The sequence below is a fragment of the Cervus elaphus genome, chromosome 15 (assembly GCF_910594005.1).
Source record: "Cervus elaphus chromosome 15, mCerEla1.1, whole genome shotgun sequence".
Classification (NCBI taxonomy): Eukaryota; Metazoa; Chordata; class Mammalia; order Artiodactyla; family Cervidae; genus Cervus; species Cervus elaphus.
In genome coordinates this window covers 41335295-41355415 of record NC_057829.1, presented here as the reverse complement: position 1 = coordinate 41355415, position 20121 = coordinate 41335295, and the positions used below count along the sequence as shown (strand labels likewise).

Sequence of the window (20121 nt, the reverse complement as noted above, 5' to 3'; positions counted from 1 at the left end):
ACATCTCAAGCCAGAAGCCGCAGTTGCCTGTGCCCACCAATGGCCAATCCGTTTCCTCCTGAAGCAAGCACTCAGAGTGGTCCTGAGCTTCCTGGGCTTGAGGGAGAGTATAGCTACCCAGCCAAAGCTCCCTGGGCTTGAGGAGAGAGTTTGGCTACCCACCTGCCCCTCTCGCAAAGGGTCCTACATCACAGCCTCAGCCCTCAACAAAGGCATCTCCCAAGTCCTTACTCTCTTCCACTCTTCCAGAATTTTCTTTCTCACTATGGGCCAATTGTCTAGCTGATTCTCAGCTACTTTGGAAAACTGACATTATGGGGACTTCCATTTTAGTACAGTGGACAAAAATCTGCCTGCCAATGCAGGGGACATGGGTTCAAACCCTGATCTGGGAAGATACCGCATGCCTTGGGGCAACTGAGCCCACGTGCCACAACTACTGAGGCTGCACTCTAGAGCCTGCAAGCCGCAACTACTAATGTCTGACTTCTGCTCTGTCTGAGGCCCAGCCTCAGTGTTCAGGGGACCTGGAGCTAGACCTGCTAATCAATCCTGACCAGCCACTTCTTAGTCTCATCACCTCAGTGTCCCTCACTTTCCACCTGAGTATAATGGGAATAAGAGCCTCATAGAGCTTGCCTCCCCCCTCCCCCATCATTCAGCTCCTGCCTTGGCTAACAATTAATTAAGAGTGTCAGTTTCAAATATCAGAAATCAACTCATACTGGTTCAAGGAAAAAAAAAAAGGTTTAATTTATTGGACCACCTAAAGATAGATGGCTGCCTGCACAGCAGGACCAGGGGCCAGACAGCTTCATCAGGCGGCCTGCACTTCTCTGAGCTCCTGTCTCACATACATTCCTCCATACAGGTGCTCCCAATGGCCCTAGACTTAGCTCCTTCAAGCTCAACAATGCTCACCGAAAAAGGGAGTGATCCTACAAAAATTCAATCAGGATTGATCCTGATTAGGTCATGACTCACCCCTGAATCTACCCCTGTGGCCTGGGTCATGTGTGAAGCTCCAGAACAGAGGTGATCTGGTGATGTGGGGAAACGGAAGAGATCCACTTCCATCAGCTACTACGTGAACAAGGAGGAGAGAAAATACTAGTTCCTAAGAAAGACAAGGCAGGATGCTGTTGCCAGGAGAGGAAAAAGGCTGCCAGGCAGGGGACGCAAAGCAGGGAGAACTGAGTCAGGAAGCCAAGAACATTCCTGGGAGGCAGCGGTAAGCCATGGGCTTTGGTCTCCATCCTGGGATCCTGTGTGGTTGTCCTTAGGATGGCACACATTTGGAGCCAGCCCGGGGGACTGCGAGAGAAGGAGGGGCCTTCAGACATGACAAGGACAAATACTCCCTCCAAAGTCCTCAGAAGAAGAGGTTATGGGAAATTCATGCTAAGGCCACCTTAATAAAACCAGAGAATAGAGATGATGCATATAGGGGAACCCTCCCCCACCTCACAAAGAGGGACGTGGGGTGACCGGGCTGGAATTGACATAAATGTCAGAAACACAGTCTTCCACATGTTTCTCAGCATGGCCTTTATCCTGCTCTGGCCTCTCTATTCCTAAGTGATGAGAGATGACACTTCCTTAGACAGGGCTGATTCTTAAGGTTAATTAAAAGTGGCCTTTCCCGTGAATCATCCATTGCACTGAATTATTAATCACCTGCAGACATTTTCAGGGCTTTAAACACTTGGATTTCCTGCAAACCTCCTTGGAAATGCTTTTTCCAGTGGAAATATGACTTCCTTTTGGCCATGGAAAAGAGAAACATTGTCTGCTGCTGTTTCCAAATTTCCTAGCTCCCAGAGAATCCTAAGCAAGATCTGAAAACAGGAAGTAGGGCTAGGACAGCAGCCAGAACCAGAGGCCATTCTGTTCTGTGGAGCTGGCTCCAGGCCAGCCTGGTCTTAGAACCTCCACAGGACAGTGGACTGAGGGAGACTGACCACAGTGCATGTGGCTGTTGGCGCTGTTCATGGTCATCTCCACAGGAAATGGTCCCCTGGGGCCTTGCCTGGGCTTTCAGTGGTCAATGACGAGAAAGGAATGAGGAGGGCCACGTGTTAGGTCCAGCTCCACCATTTACTGGGTGGGCAGTGGAAACTTTGATTTGGTTTCCTTATCTAAAGGGGTGGTCCCTGCAGGGCTGGCTGACACAAGGCAGAGTTGAGTGGAATCAGGAACATCAAGCTTTCATCCTGATACCCAGGACCTAAGAAGCAACAGGAAAGGTGAATTACCTCCTGCCATCTGCTCTCATCTTCCAGTAGAAGAAAAAAGACTCAAAACTCAATGGGCTGGCTGGGCATGTAAGGTGCTTGCAGATAGTGATAGCAAAGTGAATGCAAGACCCAGCAGCTGGTCTTCAGGGCTAGGCCAAGGAGCACCTGTCAGACCCTAAAGGGTGGACCCAAGATGTGTGATACAGGGGCAAAGGTGGAGGAAGCCAAGAAGCAGCTCAGCCTGAGGGTGCAAGTTCTTCATCCACTATTCAGCACTGCCTTGGCCTGGAGGTGGATATTGGGAATGCTAAGATAAATAAGACCTGGCGCCCTGCCTTCACAGAAGTCCTGGTCTGCCTGGGAGAGTGAGCTGGAGTGACAGTCACAGACACAGAGTCTTGTAAAGCAACATGGTAGCTACAGGTATAGTGAAGATAAGGAAGGAGCTTCATGGACAAGGAAGGAGAGTCATAGTACTTCATTTTGAAGGATAAGCAGTGGGGAAGGATAGTGGGCCCGAATATCTCAGGCAGGGAGTGAAAGTAAAAGTGTTAGTTGCTCAGTGGTGTCCAACTCTTCGTCATCTCATGGACTGTATCCTGCCAGGCTCCTCTGTCCATGGAATTCTCCAGGCAAGAATACTGGAGTGGGTAGCCATTCTCTTCTCCAGGGGATCTTCCCACCCAGAGGTCAAACCTGGGTCTCCTACTTTGCAGAGTCTTCACAGTATGAGCCATCAGGAGAGGGCAGTATAATGAGACGGTATCCAGTGCCAGACTGCCAATGCAGGAGACATGAGATGCAGGTTTGATCCCTGGGTCCAGAAGATCCCCTGGAGGAGGGCAGGGCAACCCGCTCACTCCAATATTTTTGCCTGGAGAATCCCCAGGGACAGAGAAGCCTGGTGAACTCTGGTCCATAGGGTCACAGAGAGTTGGACATGACTGAAGCGACTTAGCACGCACGCATGCATGCACATATCCAGTTCAGTAGCAGCACTGCCAGACATAGTTCCATCAGTCTGGACCTTGAGCACGGCAGAGGAATGGGCGGATATGGGGTGTCCATGTGGGTGAGAATGGAGAGAGGAGCCTGGAAGACACAAGCTGAGGGCAGGAGTATAAGATCAAATCTAAACTGCAGAGAGGAAGTTGAGAAGGTGAGGCATAATGGAAACCTGGGCAAAGTTCTTGATGGAGACGAAGATGGATGGAGGAGGAAGAGCTGGCAGGACTTGGTGACTGCTTGGGTGTGACTGGTGAGACAAGGAGGCCAAAGAGGGTGATGGGGCCCTGGGACAGTATAGCACAGGGCTGGGAGAGGATGGGCAGCTCTAAGCCTGGCATAGGCTAGCCACAGGCATAGCCTTTTCCAGAAGCAGCTACTTCCCCACCCCACATTCAGAAGATCCCCAGGAAGCTCAGGCCCAACTGGAGGTGGCCAACCTGAATTTGTGCCATGCCCATCAGGGAGGGATGGTCAGGCAGGCGGGACAGTCGCAGGTCAAGGGGGAGCAGGTGCACAGTGGTAATAAGACGGCTGGAGGGTTACCATCTGGGGGCACGAGGGCCTTGCTAGCTGTCTGGTTCCAGCCTGAGAGTGTCAAGAGCTCTAGACAGCAAGAGGTAGGAGAATATAAACCATCTCTCCCTGAGGGCTGCCCAGACACTGTGCTCAGCATAATAATGGCTCCAAAAATGTCCACTCCTTAGTTCCTGGAACCAGGTTACTTTACCTGGAAAAGGGGACATTGTAAATATGATTAAATTAAGGACCTTGAGATGCAGAGATTATCAAGGATTATCTGTGTGGGCCCCACAAAATCACAAAGGTTCTTATAAGAAAGAGGGAGGCAGGACCTATGGTTAATTAATCTATGACAAAAGAGGCAAGAAAATACAGTAGAGAAACGAGTCTCAAAGTGGTGCTGGGAAAACTGGACAGCTGCATGTAAAAGAATGAAATTAGAACATTCTCTAGCACCTTACAGAAAAGTAAACTCAAAATGGATCAAAGTTCTAAATGTCAGGCTGGACACTATAAAACTCTTAGAGGAAAACATAAGCAGAACACTCTTTGACATTAATCGCAACAATATCTTTTTGGATCTACCTCCTAGAGTAATGAGAATAAAAACAAAAATAAATAAATGGGACCTAATTAAACTCAGAAGTTTCTGCATAGCAAAGGAAACCAAAAACAAAAAATAAAAAGACAACCCACAGAATGAGAGAAAATATTTGCAAAAAAAAAAAAAAGCGACTGAGAAGGGATTCATCTCCAAAATATACAAATAGCTCATGCAGCTCTATGTGAAAAAGTCAAACAACCCAATCAAAAAATGGGTAGATCTAAATAGACATTCCTCCAAAGGCGACTTATAACTAACATATAAAAGTACATGAAAAGATGCTCAACATTACTAACCAGCAGAGAAATGCAAGTCAAATCAAATGAGGTATCACCTTACACCGGTCAGAACGGCCATCATCAAAAAGTCTGCAAACAGGCGCTGGAGAGTGTGTGGAGAAAAGGGAACCCTCCTACACAGATGGTGCCGCGTGGGAGCAAGGTCCAGGCTCCGGCTCTGTCTTTGGACACAACCTTCAAAGCCCCCAAATAACAAGACCGACCTCCTTCCCCCACAAATAACTTCCTTTCTTTCTCCACTTACAGATTCTTTGAGGTCTAAGCTCCCTACAGGGAGGTTTGAGGGTGCCTAGAGTGAGCATCCTTGACGGGGTGGGGGACGGGTGCACGCCGGCTTAGGGCATTCTTAGACGAGCACAGCGCAAGACAAGGTCGTCAGGGGTGAAAAGCCAGCAGAGGAGGTTTTAGCTCTGCCCCGGGGAGGCCTGGCCCCGGCGCCTTCACCGCGCGGAGCCCCAGGCCCCCAGCCCTGAGCGGAGCCCTTGGGTTCCAGCAGCGCAGGGCGGACCCCGCGCCGCTCCTGAGCCACTATCACGGCCGGGCCGGGCAGAGCCGCGGCCTCTGGAAGCTGGGTCTGTGCCTCGCGCCGTCCGCCGCTAACCCAAGCGCCACAAGGTACCGCCCTCTGCCGCCACCCCCACCCCCTTCTTCCCGCTCAGCGCTTCAAAACCGCCTAGCCGCGGCTGAAGGCGCAGGCACCGGCGAGATCAAGCTCCGGGCCCGCGCCCCCGACGGCCGGCCAGAGCAGCCCCATGGCAGGTAAGGGTCCTCGGCTCCCCTCCCACGCCCCCGGCGCCGCGCGGCGCCCCTTTGCCACCCGCTGGGGCGCCGCCTCTGCCCCGCTTCCCGCTCCTAGCAGGGTGCTGGGATAGAGTTGAGGCCCACCCCTCGTAGATAGTTGCGGGTCAGGAGGTGTGGGTGTCTTTCCTTCTCACCGCCCAACCCAGTCCTGATCCCCGGGTCGGGGAAGCACGGGGCCTCAAGCGTGACCCAAAGGAGGGACATTCCTCGCCTAGTGCGGGATGGAGGGGCAGAGCTCTCTCAGTTAGCTCAGAGTGAAGCCTCCCAGGTCTGGGCAAGTGTGGGAGCAGCTACTGGCAGCAAAATATGAGTGTGTGTCTTGGTTTCTCACACTCGCTGCCCCCATCCTCATCCACACACCCCTCCACCGCCTCCCACCGACTCCCCTCTATGTGGGCTTGCTGTGATAGAAGGCTGAGGGCAGGGAGGGGTTTTTAGAGAAAGTTACAGAATTAAAGCAAGAGCCCAACCTCTCAGCAGGTTCCAGGACCCAAAGAATAGGGCTCTGAATGCCACCCAGGGCATCATCCCTTCCCTGGCTTTCCTTAAGCGCATGCTGCCCACCACCCTCAAGCCGGAACAGGAGTCCAGGGAAGATGGAGGTTCTGATAAGAGAAGGCTTAATTTCTACACAGAAGCACAAGGAAAAATCGTTCATTTTACCCAAAATTCCAAGTCCGGAACCAGACAGCTCTGTCCGGGGCACTAGGACCTCAAGGGCAATGGCTTTTCCCCTGAGACCCAGCAGACCCTTCCCCAGCAGATACATGAGGACATGAGCCCCGCTTCTGTGTCATTCCTGGGATCCAACCCAGGGAGGTGGGGTTGCTACCCAAATTCTGTCTCCAGAATGCCAGTGGTGTGGAGGGGAGTGGCTTTCCCCAGGCATCACAGTACTGGTGGTGTCTGCCCCCAGAGCAGGTGGCCCTGGTGATTGGGGGCATCCTTGGGGGGCTGCTGCTGCTGCTGCTGCTGATTGGGGTGAGCTACTATCTCTGGAAGAGACTCTGTGCCACGTTCACCTATGAGGAGCTGTCAGGGACCACAGCTGCTTCCAGCGCACAGGGAGACGCGCTCTGCCCCCCGGATGCCAGGACCCAGGCAAGCAGGTGAGGCAGGATGTGGGGCTGAGGGAGCTCCTGGCCTTGCTTCAGGCCCTCCCTGTGGAGTTTCTCTTGGAGTGGGGAGGAGAAGGAAAGGTCTGTTTGTTTATGGAGCGCCTCCTCTATGCTGTCAGCAGGCCAGGAGCAATCACAAAGAAACCCCAGAATCTGAGCCACAGCTATGAGGCAGGTGTTACGAAGCCCATTTTCCAGCTGAGGAAACTGAGGCTCAATGGACATAAGTCCAGATAGCACAACTAGAAAGTGGCAGAACAGGCATTCAAACTCAGGCAGGCTGACTCCAGGAGCTGCGCTCCTACTCCAACTCACCACGGCTGTGGGCAGATGGAGGAGCTGGCTGTGTGTGTGTCCCCTGGTGTGGGCCCAGAAAGCGGTGCTCTTGCCTCCCCCGGCTCCTGCTGGCTTTTTCTCCTCTAGTTCCTGACACTTAAGCTCTCTGGGCTGAGCACTCTGAAGCCATACCATTCACTTGCCACCTATTTGTCCTCTCCTGCCTCTGGACAGGCCACCAGGTGTACCATTTGTGGTGCCCCCTTCCCTCCAAAGCCGAGACTGGGTACCCCTGAGCAGCGGAGAGTGGGCCCAGGTCCCACAGGACCCCTACCCAGCCCCGAAGCTCCTGCCCCACACCACCGGCAGCAATCTTGGTGAGTGTGCCCACCAGGGCCTGCCCAGGGGTCATGGTATGCCCAGGCCAGGACAGACCTATCTGCTTTCATGGGCCTGGCTCCTGAAAAGAGTCCAGATGGGACCCAGGATGCCAGAGTTGCCCAATGACCACTCTTTCCAGGTATTTCGGTTTACCAGTGCCTGCTGCATGCCAGTCTGGGCTAAGTATGGCTTCATGTGCCATTTTGGAGTTAGACTATGGCTGGGGGAATCACCCCATTTTACACATTAATAAACTGAGGCTCAGGAGGATAACAGTGCCATGCCCAAGGTCACAGAGGCAGTAAGCAACAAATGTGGGATTGGAAACCCAGTGTTCCCAGGTGCAGCACTTAGGCTGGGTCCTCCTCCAGGATGATGGGTTGGCCAATCCAGAGAGCAGAATGGTGGGAGCTGGGCACACAGCTTTCTGCCCACCTCCTTGATCTGAAGACCTTCCTAAGAAACACCCAGTAATTAGCTAAGCCCTTATATTTTAAAAAGGAAGAAAAAAGGCAACATCTTATCACTGAGACATCCTCTGGGACACCACAGAAAGGAGCCAGGCCAGATGCTGGGCACTGCACCCACACTGCTGGCCCTCATCTCTGGGGGTGGGAGTCAGTCATGGGGACAAGGGTTGAATGTCCTCTGCTAGGAGTCCCAGGAGGAGCAGGCCTGGATGTAGAATGCCTTAGTGCTGAGAATGCGTCCTGCAGAGCTGCACTAGAGAGAGGGGCTATGTTTAGTCTGGAGAAGAGAGTGGGGCGAATGTGGTCAGGAGAAGCCAGTGAACTACCTTGTCAAGACTCAGCCAAGAAGGGCTGGGCAGGGAGGGGGCGGTAGAGCCAGAGCTTGCGGTCCCCATGCCCCTGCCTTCCCCTGGCCTGCCAGTCTTCCCAGTCCCTGTGTTGTAGGAGATGCATGCGTGGCAGGGACCATCAACCCTGAGCTCTACAAGATCCCAGAGGACAAAAGTGAGGCTGACTTCCCTGAGGGCTGCCTGGGACGGCTGTGGTTCTCTGTGGAATACCAGCAGGAGGCCGAGCGGCTGCTGGTGGGCCTGATCAAGGCGCAGCAGCTACACACCCCCTCAGAGAACTGTGGCCTCCTGGTGAAGCTCCACCTTCTGCCGGATGAGCGGCGCTTCCTCCAGTCTAAGACCAAACGCAGAACCACCAGTCCACAGTTCAATGAACAGTTCATCTTTCAGGTATGACCTCTGAGCGGCAGGGTCCGGGGCCCTTTGCCTCCTGGGAAGGACAGACATTGTGCAGGAGAGCCCCAGGTTCCGGTGCTCACCAGGGCTCTGCAACCCCCAGGGACCCCCTACCACAGGCTCTACTGTACCCCGCCTTGATGGTGGGGGCAGATGAGAGACTTGAAGGATGAGGGGGCAGAGGGCTGGACTCCTCCTGTACAGGTTGCCTGGAGGGGAGAAAGAGAAACATATTCTTGGAGCACCCACTGAATGCCAGGCCCTGGCTTATGGGACTCAGGAAGGCAGCCAAGACCCTGGAACACGATGAGATTCCTGACATGGTTATCCATGGAAGGTGGAGGGTGAGACCCCCCACCCCAAGCCACGCCTCTTGGGGTGGGGACCAGAACTCACCCGTCCTGTCAGAGGCTAAAGCAGGACCCGAGAGCCATCTTGCGACAGCTGGTACCTCTGCAGCATGGCGGGCAGGTGAGCTCAGGGTCCTGAGGTGCTGAGGTGATGAGGCGCTGAGCCAAGCACACAGTGGCCTTGAGAGCCTCAGCAGGTGACTGGGGCCCTTATGAGAAGCCAGCAGTCAAGAGCTCCCAAGAGGCCTTGGACAAACATTTTTAAGAGCAGGGCAGGAAGCTGACTGGCAAGCTAAGGAGAAGCCTCTCTGCAACTGGGAAGAGTGTGATTTCTACCTTCTTCCGGGGCTGAGCCCTGAGAAGAGGGGTGGCATGGGGCCCAGCCCAAGGCCATCCTGCTGGGCTCAGGCTGTGAGAATTCACAGGTGAACCTGCTCCTCTGGGAACCTCAAAATCCAAGGTGGGGAGGCTTGAATCATCCCCTGCCCTGTGCCTGCACCAACCTTACCCTGGGCTCTCTGTGCTTCCCTCTCTAGGGAAGAGAAAGAGAAGAAAATCAAATTTAATTAACCATCTCCCATAAGCCAGGCCCTTTGATTGGGGTTTTATAACCCAGAGAGTAAGAACGATTATCCCATCTTACAGGTGAGGAGACTGAGTCTCAGGGAGAGGACTGTCCAGGTGCCAAATTCAGATAGCAGAGACGGGGGGTTCCCTGGGCTCAAGTGTGAGAGCCTCTCACACTTTTAGTGTAGGCAACTCACTTGGATGCCTGTTAAATGGTAGATTCTGCTTCGTGGGTCTGGGTGGAGCCGAAGGTCCTGCATTTCTAACAAGGTCCCGGGGGTGGTGGGAGCTGCTGGTTCTGGGACCACACTCTGTGTGGCAAGGCTCTGGCACAGCCTGCCACCTCCTGGGGACACTGGCCCCACTGTGGCAAAGGGTCCCTGAGGATACCTGGGTTTGGGGTGTGCAGGTTCCTGGTTGAGACACCCCTCATGGAAAGATTCTGTTTCCAGAACAACATATCACACCTTCCCATCCCCTGACCCTACCTGACTCCAGCCGGGCCCTCATCTCTCCAAGGTATCCAGCAAGAGCGTCACCCAGAGGGTGCTGAGATTCTCGGTGTACCTCGTGGACAGGCAGAGGAAGCATCAGCTCCTAGGCCAGGTGCTGTTCCCCCTCAAGAAGGAGACACTGGCGGGCAACTGCCGGCACATCCTCTGGAGAGACCTAGAAGCCGAGAGCCTGGAGGTAAAGGTTAGGGTCACCAGACACATGCCAGACTTCTATGAGTCTGACTACCATAGACAGCCAGCAGGTGTGGCCCAGCAGAATATTGTCCACCACCCCTACAAGTGTGACTCCCGGTGGTGGGCCCAGGCCAGAGCTGCATGGGACAATGGAGGTGCACCCAAGGCTCTTTTGCCCTTGAGATTACTTGGAGCATCCTGGAAAAATCACATTTGGATTCCCATCCAGATCAGATAGCTATGAAAGCTGACACCTCAAATGGACCTGCCAAGGAAATTACCCACTCTTCCCCCCAACACCACCCCCCTCCACCCCATGAGGATGACTCAGAATAGGCCTTGGAATTCCCCATTCCTGGGATTGAATCCCTCAGCTCTGGTCCTTACTGTGTGATCTTCAGCAGGCCCCTTCAACTCCCCAGACCTCAGTTTCCCCATCTGTAAAATGTGGGTGAGCTTCAAGGAGGGAGTGTGGCTATGTCATGAGTACCCTGGGTCTGCCTGCCAGGAAGAAGGAGGAAGGCATGTGGGCCTCCAGTACCTACCTGGGGTGCTTTCCTCTTGGCTTCTCCAGCCTCCCTCCGAATTTGGTGACCTCCAGTTCTGCCTCAGCTACAATGACCGTCTGAACCGCCTCACCGTGGTCGTGCTGCGAGCCAAGGGACTCCGGCTCCGGGAGAATACGAGTTTTGTCAGTAAGGTTTCCCCCTGGGGCAGGGCCCACCCCATGATCTTGGAGCCTGGAGCTAGAGTCTGGCCCTCAACCCTGGCCATCCAGTTTCTGCTTGCATGTGCTACCAGGAGCATTGCTGCCTCCCAAGCCACGCCCTCCCTCTCTGCACAACTGGGGTGTGAGAAATTGCTTCCTTATGTTGATCCCGAGGCTGCATCCCCTTGGCCTTCACCAAGACCCCTAAGAACCCTGAGACCAAGTCTGCCCCTCCCTTTTCCCAAAGCAGTGCCTCGGCTCCTGTACTGTGCAGCCTGTCCCCCCCCCCCCCGCCCTTCTGCAAAGCAAGGGCTCCCCCCAGGGCAGGGAGCAGCGAACAGGGTGTCCCTGCATGCAGAGCTTGACACTCGGCTAGAACTCAGGAGCTAGAGGAATGGGGACCCCGCTCTGGCTCCCCCTAAATGTCCAGCCCCATTGTGGGGTCCCCAGCAAGGGGGTGGTTGTCTGCCCCTTGTGTATCTCTGCATTTGGGTCACTATAAGCAAGCTGGCATTCAGCCTTCCACTGTGGATTCAAAACCCATCTGACAGCAACTCCCCCCCAAAAAAAACAAAAAACTTGACCTCTGAATGGGGTGTTTAAGGGCCCCAGGAGGCCTGGGCACCCAGCAAGCAGGATCCACCCCACAATGGGGACGGATGGGCGTGTGGTGCCAGGCTTCAGTAACAAGGGCCAGCCAAACCTTGGGTGCGTTCAGGAGGCAGAGAGGAAGGAAGAGGAAGGGAGCTGAGCATTTCCTTGGCTGTAGGCAGTACGCTAATCAACCCCGTTTCCTCTTGTAACGCCCTTTGGCTGCAGCAGTTGTGAGTAATGGGGTCCTGGCACCCAGGCGAGGCATGTGCCCTCCCACCCCAGGCTCCCACAGGCAGGAGGCTGGCCCCCTGCCTGTCCCTCCCAGCCTGCAGTCTGTCCTGCCCCTCAGGTGTGTTTGTCAAAGTGTCTCTGATGAACCACAACAAGTTTGTCAAGTGCAAGAAGACGTCGGCTGTGCTGGGCTCCACCAACCCTGTGTACAGTGAGACCTTCAGCTTCAAAGCCAACCCCGCTGAGCTGGACACTGCGAGCCTCAGCCTGACCGTGCTGCAGAGCGCCGACGGGGACAGTAAGGCTGCTCCCTCACTGTCAGGCTGAGCGCCTTGGGCTAAGGAGGGGCCGCTGTGCATTCAGGAAGCGTGGACCCTTTGGAGGGAGCTGTGTGGTTTCTGTTCTGTGCCTAAGGAAACTAGCACTCAGAGAGGCTAAGATATTTACCCAAGGACACGGAGCTTGCTAGTGAGATAGTTGGAGCTCACACCCAGCTTTAATATAGTGTCATTGTCCATAGCACCCTAGAAAGAGGTTAAAGGATGGCCCCTGCTACTCCGTCCTGGGGCAAATCGCCAGAGAGGTTGGGAGACAGCACAGCTACCTGCGCTGGCCAAGCGACCTGGTGCTGTGGGTCTTTATGTACCCTGTGTTGCCTCGTGCCATCTGCACAAGCCTGGAGGGTCCTGGGTGAGGTTCAGGGTGGATGAGAGGGTGGAGTTATCCCACACTGCCCCTCACTCCGGCGTCCACTGTCACTGAGGCAGAGCTGTCGGGTCAGCTGGTCTCATGGGTCAGAGCTTAGGCCCCTTCTCCATTGTGATAGTTGATAGAAGGCAAAAATTATTGTTGAATGTTCCTGCTGAATATACAAGTTGACTGAGGGAAGAGGGCTTCTTTCTGGAGGGGCCCCTTCCTCCCTCGGCTGTTTGATGTGAGGCAGTTTGATGGCCCACCAGAAGGATGGGAGGCAGAGTGGGTGCCCACACCAAAGGGCAGGCTCTTTACCTGGGCTCCCTTCCCCGTCAGCTCCAGCTCCAGAGCAGAGTCAGGATCCCTTTGGAGGCTGTTAAAGAGGGAGGGGGCTGGCTACTTCCTTTAAGAGAAGGAGTGAGTGAGAGAGAGGGAAGGCCCTGGGGATGGCTTAGGCGATGTGGCTTCTGTTCTTCAGAGAATGACCATGTTCTCCCTCCCCCACAGGGAGTCACGAGCTGGGCCGGGTGGTGGTGGGCCCCTACATGTACACCCGCGGCAGAGAACTGGAGCACTGGAACGAGATGCTTAGCAAACCCAAGGAGTTGGTGAAGCGCTGGCATGCACTTTGCTGCACCACTGAGCCCTAACCAGGGCGGGGAACTCAGGTCTGCTCCAGAAGCTCTCTCTCCCCATAGCCATGCCTGCCACAAGCCAAGCCACAAGCTTGAACACTGCATCCAGCATCTCACAGGGCTGCAGGGCCAACCTGAGCTGGGGGAATATGTATGTTGATGTGTAGGAGAGAAGAGGGGACAAGAGAGCCCTGGCCTGGGCAGTCGTGTGACCGCTGGGTTACATCTCAGCAGCCCAAGAGGCCCTCCTTGACTTATTCTCTCCTTCTTTGCCCATGGGGCTGCCTGGGCTTAGAATCCTGGCTCCTGGTCATCCCTGTCTTGAATTGGGCTGGAAACTCAGACATTGAGAAGAAATAGTCTCTTTAGTGAAAGCGTAGCTATACGTGTGTGGAGTGCCGTGGAAACTTGGAAAGCTGATGATGTGTTAATGTTCAGCCTACACTTTTTTCTGCTGTTGTTTCTCTACCTTCTGCCTGGCAGAGAAGACAAGTTGTATAAAGGGTTTAACTTCAGTTGGTTCACAATAAATATTAGGTTGGTACAATAGTAATTGCAGTTTCAGACTGTGAATTTTAAATCATTATAACTAGGCTCAGACACATCTTATTAATCAAAATAGGAACCATTACAATCAACACATTTTACCAATGTGTTGGTAAATACATTACCAATGTATTGGAAAAATAAGTTTGTTTATTCCTATAGCATAAAAATTCGTGCTTCAGGATTCAGTGAACTCTTGGAAAGCATTTTCTGCTTCCTGCTGATTGTGGGAGTGTTTTCCCTGCAAGAAGTTGTCAAGAGATTCTTGAAGAAGTGGTAGTCAGTAGGTGAGAGGTCAGGTGAATATGGTGGATGAGGCAAAATTTCATAGCCCAATTCGTTCAACTTTTGAAATGTTGGTTGTGCGACATGTGGTTGGGCATTGTCATGGAGAAGAATCAGGCCCTTTCTGTTGACCAGTGCTGGCTACAGACGTTGGAATTTTCAGTGCATATCATCCATTTGCTGAGCACACTTCTCAGATGTAATGGTTTCGCTGGGATTCAGAAAACTAGTGGATCAGACTGGCAGCAGACCACCAGTGACTTGACCTTTTTTTGGTGCAAGTTTGGCTTTGGGAAGTGCTTTGGAGCTTCTTCTCAGGCCACCCACTGAGCTGGTTGTCACCAGTTGTCATATCAAATCCACTTTTTGTCACATGTCACAATCTGATAGAGAAATGGTTCATTGTTTTTATGTAGAATAGAGAAGACAACACTTCAAAATGATGATTTTTTAAAAAATTTTCAGTCAGCTCAGGAGGCACTCACTTATCAAGCTTTTTCACCTTTCCAGTTTGCCTCAAATGCCGAATGACAGTAGAATGGTCAATGTTGAGTTCTTGGGCAACTTCTCATGTAGTTGTAAGAGAATCAGTTTCAGTGATTGCCCTCAATCGGTCATTGTCAGCTTCCAATGGTCACCCACCATGCTCCTTATCTTCAAGAGTCTCGTCTCCTTTGCAAAACTTCTTGAACCACTACTGCACTGTATGTTCATTAGCAGTTCCTAGGTCAAATGTGTTGTTGATGTTTCGAGTTGTCTCTGATTATTTACGACCCATTTTGCACTTGAATAAAAAAAAAATCACTCAAATCTGCTTTTTTTCTAACATTTCTATAGTCTAAAATAAATATAAAATATACAGCAAATAATGTCATTAGCAAAAAAACATAAAGCGAGAAATGCACATTAAAATTATGTATAACATAACCACATTTATTTAAGAATGTATTCCAATATCAAACAGCAAAGTTCAACAATGCAAAATAGCAGTTACTTTTTGCACCAACCTAATATAATAACATTGGAGAAGGCAATGGCACCCCACTCCAGTACTCTTGCCTGGAAAATCCCATGGACGGAGGAGCCTGGTAGGCTGCGGTCCATGGGGTAGTGAAGAGTCAGACATGACTGAGCGACTCCACTTTCACTTTTCACTTTTATGCATTGGAGAAGGAAATGGCAACCCACTCCAGTGTTCTTGCCTGAAGAATCCCAGGGATGGGGTCGCACAGAGTTGGACACGACTGAAGTGACTTAGCAGCAGCAGCAGTAACATAATAGCATAGTCTGACAACTGGGTTGGGCGTGTAAGTGGGGAACAGTCCCACTTAGTGACTAAACAACAATGTGTTTGTATAGCCAGCTACTAAAATGGAACTGTTCCCCTTTCTCTTGGGGTCCTGAGACCATAGGTGCCAACTACCCCCACATTTCAAGGGGAGGTTCATGTCTATCAGTGACCTTTCCAGGGCCACTTGGAAAATTTGGTAAATATGCCCTTTACAGGACAGAGTGGATAGATATGTCTGATTCACAGTTGAAAATTTTCAGTGGCAAGAGACAGGCAAGCTCTCTGGTCTGATGGGGAGGTGGGGGATGCTATACTGGGTTGGCCCCTGTTTACATATACAGTCAGGGCAAAAAATGCACAGTGCCTCCCATGGACCTAAGACAGCAGGTCTCAATCCTGTCCACAAGGTGATCCAAGCAGAATGAAGCCCTTGGCATTTTCATAAAACATTTAGAATCAGCTTCTTAATTTCCACACCAAAAAAGTACTAGATTTGGTTGGACTTTCCATTGAACATATAGATCAGTTTGGGGAAAACTTGATATCTTTAAAATGTTGAATCTTCAGCCCATTAACATGGTGTATTATGTGTGTATGACATGGTGTATCCCTCCATTTCTTTAGGGCTTTTGCAAGTTTCTTTAAACTTGTTTTGTGGTTTTACAGGAAAGTGTTCTTGGACCTCTTCTCTTGGATTTACTCTTAGGTGTTTTATATTTGTTTCTAGTATATAAAAATTCTATTGATTTTTTTACATTGACTTTGTACCTAGTGAGTGGCCTTGCTAAAGTCACTTGTAATTGTTTGTAGATTCTTTGTATTTTCTTTGTATATAGTAATGACCTCTGTGAATGATAGTTTTACTTCTTCCTTTACAATCTTCTTGCCTTCTTTATCTCTTACAAAATTGTGGTGGCTGGGTGATTGGACAGGAAAAGGAAATAAAAGGAATCCAGATCATGAAGGAAGAAGTAAAACTATATTTATTTGCAGATAACATGGTTTTGCAGAGAAGGAAATGGCAACCCACTCCAGTATTCTTACCTTGAGAATCCTGTGGACAGAGAAGCCTGGTCTATGGGGTCACACTATGGAGTCAGACACTACTGAAGCGACTAAGCATGCATGCATGCATTGGAAAAGGAAATGGCAACCCACTCCAGAATTCTTGCCTGGAGAATCCCAGGGACAAAGGAGCCTGGTGGGCTGCCGTCTATGCGGTCACACAGAGTCAGACACAACTGAAGCAACTTAGCAGCAGCAGCAGCAGCAACATGGCTTTGTGTATAGAAAATCCTAAGAAACCCACCAAAAAATTTTGTGAATATAAAATTCTAGATTGACATTTCTTTTTCTTTCAACAGCTTTAAAATATCATTCAAGTTTTAGAATTTCTTTTTTATTTGGCTATGCCACGTGACTTGCCTAATTCCCTGACCAGGGAATGAACCTGAGCCACCACAGTGAAATCACTGAGCTCTAACCACCGGACCACCAGAGAATTCTCCCGAGTTTCTTTTCTGTGTTTTGCTTTTATCTAGCATCTTGGCCCCTCCAATCCCAGCTGCCTTGGCAACTTCAATCTCCAACATCTTGTCTGTTCAGCTCCAGAGACTCTGCTTCCTTTTCTACCTCTTAACCCATGGCCTTCTGTCCAAATGCTCAGCAAGTTTCCTAAAGGGAGAAGTGGTTCACAAAATGTCAGCTCATCCCTTGTGTTTTCCTTCTTCTGAGATCATGGCCCATCAAATGCTTGTTGACTTGGCAGCTCTTTAGCAAAGAAGTTTTCTGTATTTCATTCAGGTTTTCTAATTCTCAGCATGAACATAACTCTGACTCAAGCAGAAAAATCATTATTTTCTCAGAATTCTTCTCCCAGAGAAAGAACTCACAACAAAGAGTGATTTTATACAGGAAGTTTGATGACACAAGTTACATAGCCTTCTTACAGGACCGATGAAGCCAAAAGGAGAAAAGTTGCTTGTCTCGGTTGGCTGTTTTTGGAAAAATGGTGCATAACAAAGATTCTCAACATCTTAGTGTTCTAGTAAATAGAGCATGTATTTCTCACACATCTGTGGATCAGCTGAATATGGGGTGGTCTAGATTAGGCAACTCACTTTCAACCTGTGCGTCTGACCAGGCTCATGTCCTCACCTAGGCCTGCTCCATGTTTGTTCATTCTGAGCACAAGCTGAAGGGGCAGCAGCAACCCAGGGAAAGCTTTTCTCATCGGGAAGGCAGAAGAAGGACAATCACATTTCTACCTTCAGCTTGTGCTGTGTCACCTAATATCCTATTGGCTGAAGTAAGTCACGTAGCCAAGTTTCCAAATCAAGGGGCAGGGTAAACTACACCTTTTTGTGAGAGGAGTTGCAAAGCACCATGGCAATAGATACAGCTACAGGGAGAAGTTAAGGACTGGGGTGATAACTCAGTGTACCATATTGATGTTTCCTAGAAAAGGGTAACTCCAGGGTCTTGCTTGGCTGTGCAGGTGCAATCCCAGAGGGGAACTCCCTGTCTTGTAACTGCTGCCAGGTCTCAAAGCCATTGCTTCCTATTTGGTATCCGATAGTGACAACTGGCTGGAATTTGCACAAATTTTCTTTTTTGCTCAAATTACTGCAAGAGTCTCAAGCATCTTGCTGTGGTAAGCATCACAGTCAAAGGAAAAAAAAGGATGACTTTCTACTTTCTGCCTCCTAGCTTCACCTGAGTGTCTCACATTTGGTAAACTCAACCTGGAACCTGGTTCATAAGAGAGTCTGGGAAGCATAATTTTCAGACTTTCATTTCCCAAAACTGTAACACAGACCTTTAAAGTGGATAAGAAGGGTACCGTGTGCCATCCCACACTCTGGGGCAAACCTGAGTCATGGGAACCTGCAGAAAAAGGAGGCTCTGGAAGAACCCATATGTGAGTACTCTATCTCATAACTGGTCATGTAGAAACTCCCCTACCCCTTAGGTGGCCTTTCTATACCACTTCCCTGCCCCTGCATGGATGATCAGAAATCCCTGTTAGGGGACAGTGGTGGTGGTGGTGGTCCAGTGGTTAAGACTGCACATTTCCAATTTGGAGGATGTGAGCTCAATCCCTGGCACAGAAACCTAGGTCCCACATGACACACAGAGCAACCAAAAAAATGAATAAATAAAATTAAAATAAAAAAGAGAGATCCCTGTTAGAAAATTGGGAGGAGGAATGGAAGCACAAACTGGAGAAATAAAAAATGGTGCTCCATGCCTATCTATAAGGCATGAGCCTAGGTCAAGGAAGGAGAGAAGGGGAGGTGTAAACTTTAAATGACGTTGGAGGTTTAGACCACTGTGTGAGGTTGGACATCTCCAGTGCTGAACACAGCTTGCTTTTACAACTAGAAGTCACAGGAAAAATTTATTTTTATGTAAGAATGATCAAAAAAGTCATGGGACTTGCGCTAGATTTTATCCAATGGGCTGCTACCTACCAAGCAGGTTTGAATGGGTGACTGGGGAAGAAAAGAATGAAGTTCACTGATTACATTCTATAAGGTTGGCTCTTTCAACAAAATGGATGTATTTCTTAGTTTATGAAGACAGATTGGAATATCTACCTATTATGGGTTTTTCCCCCTTAATTTTTAAGTATGGGATTATTTGCTCAGATCACTCCTCCCCTCTCTACTTCAGGGTTGTGTTTCTCAGAGCGGACTATCAAGGTGGGGAGGAGGGACCTAGCTCTGAGGAACTGTACTAGGTCTTTGTGCATTAGCTTGTTAAACTGTACAACAGTTCAGGAGGAACGTGCCCACACTTAGAAGTGAGGGGAGTGTGCATCAGGAAGGCAGTGCCATCTCTCAAGCTGCAGAACTAGGACGTGGTGAAGCTGGAATCTGAATCAGATTCCAGATGTCTAAAAATGATAACATTATCACATATAGCCCAAGAGACCTCATGAAGGACAGAGATGCTGTGGAATGCCAAAACATTCCACAGCCTGGGATCCATGAAAGGACCTGTAAGTGCCTATTCAATAGAGACGCTTCTGTTTGTCCACCTTTGGTTTCTAGTGAGGCTGTTTATTTCTCCACATTGCATCGCTTTTTCCCTACTTCCCTCCCTCCCTCCCTCTCCTTTCCTCTCTCCTTCACTCCTGTCTGGTAAATTCTCTGTTCGTCTACACTGATGAGGTATAATCCAGCAAACGACTAGATTTGATTTCTATCTGCCCTTTGTTTTGGTAATATGCTTTCATCGGTTTGCTAACTGACAAATTTGGTAGGACAAACTTGCAGGGAGTGGATGAGTGGGGTGGGTGGTGCATGGGTACAAACCGGAGCGGAGCCTGGAGCTGGCGGTCTCCTTGTCAGGAGGGCCACGGGAACGTGACTGAAGGGCTAGGCCAAGCCGCAAGCCGGTGGAGGGACCCGCGGCGTCCAGGGTAAGTAGCTGGAGCAGAGCGCCACCCAGTGTTGGCGCTCCCCTCGGGACATACGTGCCGCTACAGGCACCCACCGAGAAAAGCGCCTACATCCCACCATGTACCTCTAGCGCCTTCTACTGGTTAGCAGCGTACTCACTGCGCAGGAGAGACGCTTAAAGAGCTCCATCTGCAGAGCAAGTTTTAAAGGATGGATTTGGAGCTGATTCCAGAGGTGAAAGGCTGAAAAACAGACTTCAGTTCTTGTCTTCTTTGAAGAACTCAGCAGAGATCAAGATTGTGAGAAAAAAAAAGAGGGGGGGGGTTCATTAGAAACATAATACATGTGGAAGCAGCAAAGTGTGTGTGGAAACAACAGGATACTTTTTGAAGGAGCATACAGGTGAGCTCAGAGTGAGTTGCATCTACTAGGGGCAGCTTAGGTTGCTTATGTAGTGGCAGTTTTCTGGATTTTTTTTTTTCTTTTTCTGGCCAGTCATCTCCATATTTGGTCCTGGTGTGGGGCACACCTCTCAGCCAAGATGGATTCCCGCTTGCATCTTCTCCCTCCTTTTGTCCTTCCCCTAGACTGAAGGCCTTCTCTGCATATGTATCCTGGGGGGAAACCCACAAGAATGCACCCAATCAGGCCCAATGCTCCCACCGG

General features: G+C 50.6%; 1 protein-coding gene across 4 annotated transcripts; it reads left to right on the top strand.

Moving 5' to 3' along the window:
* Positions 1-5121: 5121 nt before the first annotated feature.
* On the top strand, positions 5122-14568 carry SYT15 (synaptotagmin 15). 4 transcript variants are annotated; one of them, XM_043924844.1, is made up of 8 exons: positions 5138-5426; positions 6385-6577; positions 7097-7239; positions 8158-8453; positions 9896-10072; positions 10640-10760; positions 11718-11897; positions 12800-14568. In XM_043924844.1, the coding sequence occupies exons 1-8, from the start codon at positions 5420-5422 to the stop codon at positions 12940-12942; spliced, it is 1260 nt and encodes a 419-aa protein (XP_043780779.1). In that variant the 5' UTR covers positions 5138-5419; the 3' UTR covers positions 12943-14568. The 4 variants fall into 4 exon arrangements, with proteins under 4 accessions (XP_043780777.1, XP_043780778.1, XP_043780779.1 ...); XM_043924845.1 differs by having other exon boundaries at positions 5143-5426; positions 9896-10066; XM_043924842.1 differs by lacking the exon at positions 12800-14568 and having other exon boundaries at positions 5122-5426; positions 10640-11858.
* The last annotated feature ends 5553 nt before the right edge of the window (positions 14569-20121 follow it).

Excerpts from the sequence above, each read along its gene's own strand:
- SYT15 (XM_043924842.1), top strand. Across the intron at positions 6,578-7,096 it reads GCCAGGACCCAGGCAAGCAG|GCCACCAGGTGTACCATTTG; the intron begins GTGAGGCAGGAT and ends GCCTCTGGACAG. Across the intron at positions 10,073-10,639 it reads CCGAGAGCCTGGAGGTAAAG|CCTCCCTCCGAATTTGGTGA; the intron begins GTTAGGGTCACC and ends TGGCTTCTCCAG.